The 4,310-nt window shown below is 26.0% G+C and overlaps 1 protein-coding gene across 1 annotated transcript in view; it reads right to left on the bottom strand.

Annotated features, from left to right (window-relative positions):
• Positions 1-508: 508 nt before the first annotated feature.
• The window catches only part of LOC107452563 (formylglycine-generating enzyme), an 11,826-nt gene continuing 8,024 nt past the window's right edge, over positions 509-4,310 (bottom strand). Inside the window, exons 6-8 of the mRNA XM_016069054.4 lie at positions 3,233-3,346; positions 2,112-2,171; positions 509-2,013 (exon numbers count right to left, since the gene is read on the bottom strand). Of these exons, the coding sequence (XP_015924540.1) occupies positions 1,897-2,013; positions 2,112-2,171; positions 3,233-3,346 (291 nt within the window). The 3' untranslated portion in view covers positions 509-1,896. The remainder of the gene's footprint in view (positions 2,014-2,111; positions 2,172-3,232; positions 3,347-4,310) is intronic.

The following is a 4,310-nucleotide window of genomic DNA, read 5'->3' as shown; positions in this document are numbered from 1 at the left end:
TCTTACTTTGGTTTTAAAATAAATTTGCTAATATTGATTGCTGATTTTATCTTAAGAAATTGGACACACCTCTTATTAGTCAATTTCTCAGTAAAAAATATAAATTTGGATACAAATCCTTGTTTTTTTGCTGCAATAATGTATCAAAAAAGCAATGGTAAAAGATTTATGGTTATTTTCTATTCATCATAGAATTTTTTTTATTTTAATAATTGTAATGCATTTTGTGATCGTTTACGTGAAGACTTTACTAAAACTTAATAACAATAGTAATCTGCAATAAAAGCTTACTATTAGCATTAAGTTTCATTTAAGATTTTAAATGTAATTTAACTAACAATAGTTATGAATTTATTCACGAAAAGAGTGACACAGCCTATGAATAAAATAAATTACCAATATTTTACATTTTATTATTCTCACATATATTTTGTAAATTTTTTAGGTTGATAATACAATGTTAAGGTGTTAGCCTTGTAATAACTTTAAGAAAAAAAAAGACAGAGGCTAAAAAATTTATTGTTTTATTGACAAAAATAAATACTTAAAACATAACATGTTCTTGATTATAAAATTTTTATATAATATTTACTAGCAATCGTGAATTACAAAAGTACTAAAATATATCTGGAATGAGAAGTAAAAAGTTTCGCTCTATATCAATACAGTGTGATTTAAAAAACAATTTCCTAGATCCATTGTAAAATTTGTTATAAAAGTCAAGCTTCATTGTCTTTCTTTATACAAAAATGGATTCTATTTACTAAATTAATGCTTCATGAATTTACAGATTTATACATGAACTTACTCAGATTTACTTGTAAGTTAAAGATGTTTAAATAAATCTTATTTTTTTAATTTTGTTTTGTATAAAACTTTTTTTGTACTGGACTTCTAGAAAAATAAAATCTTATATATTTCTTCCATGTAATAAAACAAGATTTGCAAGTGTAAATTATAAAACTAATATTTTTATATTTGTAAAAAAATTTAAACATCACCGGCATGGGTTCCCAAGAAAATGCCCTGCTTACCTCACTCTTGAGACAGCTCCATATGTCAGTCTTTGTCATTCAGTGGTAGAATTAAAATAATTGTCCCTTATGTTAAGCCAACAAGTCTTATGCTTTTTTTTTCATATAAACAGAAAATCCTTTTAAAAAAATGGAATTTAAAATGCAAGCGATAAAAAACACATTGTTGTAGTTACTCAGCTAACAATATGATACAATAATTTTGCCACTTTCATACTGTTGGAACACTTCATTATAAATTTAATATTTCAAGTTTTAAAACTTAAAAATATATGAACTTTATTTAATTTAATCTTAAAATCGTCACAAAAGGAGTAAAACATTTAATGAATGTGAAAAACTACCTTGCATTACAGTGCATATTTTATATTTTTAGGGTAGTTGTAAACAATGAGAGATACTTACAATCTGATCTTAGTTACCTCTTGGTTGCTTTTAAACCTAATAAAAGTAACTGATTTATTACTCAGCCAATAATATTGGCTGTTTAAGCCTAAGGTTATCTCATCCTTAATCAAAGTTGATGAAATGTGACTAGACATATTTTCTCCAAAACTTGAAGGACTTTTTCAAGATGAGATTTTTACATCAAATTGTTAGAACTTTTTTTTAAATAAAAACCTAACAGATTTCTGGAATTTCTTATAAATAACACAATAAAGGTAAACATATTGCCTACATGGAAATAGCCTTTTTGGTAAAAAAGAAATGCTCTCCTGAAAAACTTGAAAATGTGACTTATATTGATTGAAGTTCAACAATGAAATGAAATATAAAAACCGATATTCCACACAATTTGATTTTGTTGACACTTGTACAGAATTATGTGCAATTATAATAAAATTATCAACTTTAATGTTCTTTATGGATTGGTAGTTGTTTTTGGAGCAGAGGCAGCACATCTAAATCCCAAATTACCAGCAGTAGTGTCAGGCGTATTTTGACTTCGAGCAGCACATCTATATCTGTAGCAATAGGCCTTTAAACAGAATCGCAAAAGTTCCAGCATATTAGTTTCTTCTAAAATTACAATGAAATAAGGGAAGGGAAACACTTTTTACTAGAAATCATACTTACTTTATGACACATATATGATCCTCCTTTTTTTACTTTATCACTTCCTGATTCTGGACCCGTCTAAAATAATATATAATTATGTTATTGCAAATAAAAAACATCTAACCTATTTTATAAAACTAAGAAAAAGAAAAGCACTTTTTCTTCTTAGATCTGAAAGAATATTTATATTGTTATTATTTTTTACTGTATGCAAATTTAATCATAAAAACTTAATTGTTTTCACTATTCAATCTTATGCATACATTTGCAATTGAAGAAAGTTTAATGATTGCAAACAAATAGTTGAATTTTAAATGCAATTTAATGTAAAATTTAAATTTAGAAAAAATACAAAATTGGAATGGCAAAGGCAGAAAAAATTAAGAGTTAGGGAATTTATAATTTCTTTTTTATTATTATTATCTACTTTAAATTAGTAGATTAAAATATTTCCGTTTAAGAACATCAACGTATTTGTTTATTAAAACAAAATAATTATTTAGTACATCACTGATGCACTAAATCAAAATATTTTTCTTCTGCAAAATTAGCAAGCAACAACAATATATAACAACTAATTCATTTATAAATCATCATCAGAATGAGCAAAATTAAATTTTTTTTTCTTTTGATGAAATTAATTTTAAATGGGAGACGACATTGACATTATAAATCTTTAAATCCTAATTATAGAAAATATATATGGTTTATTATTAGGATTAATATAGATTTCTTTTGTCAATAACAAATCCGAAAAGGATAATGTGTACTTGTAACCAAAGTTATGTTCACAAAACAAGCCTATACGTTACTAAAAAAAACGTAAATAAAATTTTGATTAAATCATAAAATAGTGTAAAAAATAACTATATCCTACGTAGGTTGAAATTACTAGCAAGGAAAAAAATAATTTAGTTCAAGTGCTCTTTATATTCAATGCTCTCCATACCTTTGCTTTCATTGTGAAAAATGTTTTTTAAAAACAAAGTCATAAAATGCTTGTAAAGTTTATATATTTTATGGAGAGAAAAAATCCATCAATCAATTTAAACCATCAGATTTTTTTCAGAAATTTAATTTAATTAATTGGTTAAACAATCTTCATTAATAATCGTTAGTTTTTTCGATAGATTTCTTACAGGGTTGTGTTGAGGCTCAGGTGAATGATGCACTGTCCACCAATCATTAGTCCACTCCCATACATTGCCTACCATGTTCTTTAAACCATAACTTGAGCTGGGAAAAGAGGTAACCTGTTATAAAGAGAGAGAAATATATTTTACAGTGACATTAAAATGGAAATAATGCAAATATATAATTTAATTTTCCAGAAAAAATAATTGAGAACCATAAAGAAAAGAACTATAAGAAATGAATAAAAACTGGCATTTAGAAAGAAAAAGTTTGGTTAAATTGATAGAAAATCAGTTTAATTGAAGTAAAACATAATCCTACAATTTAAAAGTGATTAAATCTTTGGTCTTTGACAAAACAAAGCTACGCAACAACACTTAGAAGAATTTTCAAAATTTATAAATAAATAGGCTAAATAACTAAAATATACAAAAAAAAGGTGAACCATTTTAAATAGATGATTTAATTATGCTGCTAACGCAATTATAGATGTGATGAGGTTCTGATACAACTTATTACCATCGAAAATTTATTTATTCTTGTCAGAGAATGGAACTTTTAATTACTAAAAATAAAAGAGTTAAAGCAGTGTAAACATATACTACAACAAAAACATATTAGCAGCTTTATATTTAATTAAATCACCCATCAGGGCATGAGAAATTATTATTTCAAGCAATAAACCATTTGACTGTGTAATTTAGGGGTGCACAACCTGCGGCCCGCGGGCCAAATGCGGCCCTTCGACTACTGAAGTGCGGCCCGCGAGAGCTTCTAAACACAATAAAAAAATTTTAAAAAATGGCAATTTTTAAGTCATCACGTTTTGACACAATCAATTTTAACAGATTCTTTAGTAAATGTACGTTTAACGCACTTTCTTTAAGCCGATTTTATCGTAAAAATAAATGATTTTTTTAAACAGTTATTTCCGCTTTTCTACGTGATTTCGAAAATCCCGAATTTTTATTACGACGCGAGTTTCAAATCGCAAATTTAAATAATCACTTTTTGTGCACTTTATTTGTGACGATTTCATCTTAAATCTAAGTGATTTTTTATCTTTTTTTTGCAATTCTTTCT

This window comes from Parasteatoda tepidariorum, chromosome 2 (genome assembly GCF_043381705.1).
Source record: "Parasteatoda tepidariorum isolate YZ-2023 chromosome 2, CAS_Ptep_4.0, whole genome shotgun sequence".
Classification (NCBI taxonomy): domain Eukaryota; kingdom Metazoa; phylum Arthropoda; class Arachnida; order Araneae; family Theridiidae; genus Parasteatoda; species Parasteatoda tepidariorum.
Note: the sequence above shows the minus strand (reverse complement) of the source record. Positions and strands in the feature narration are given on the sequence as shown.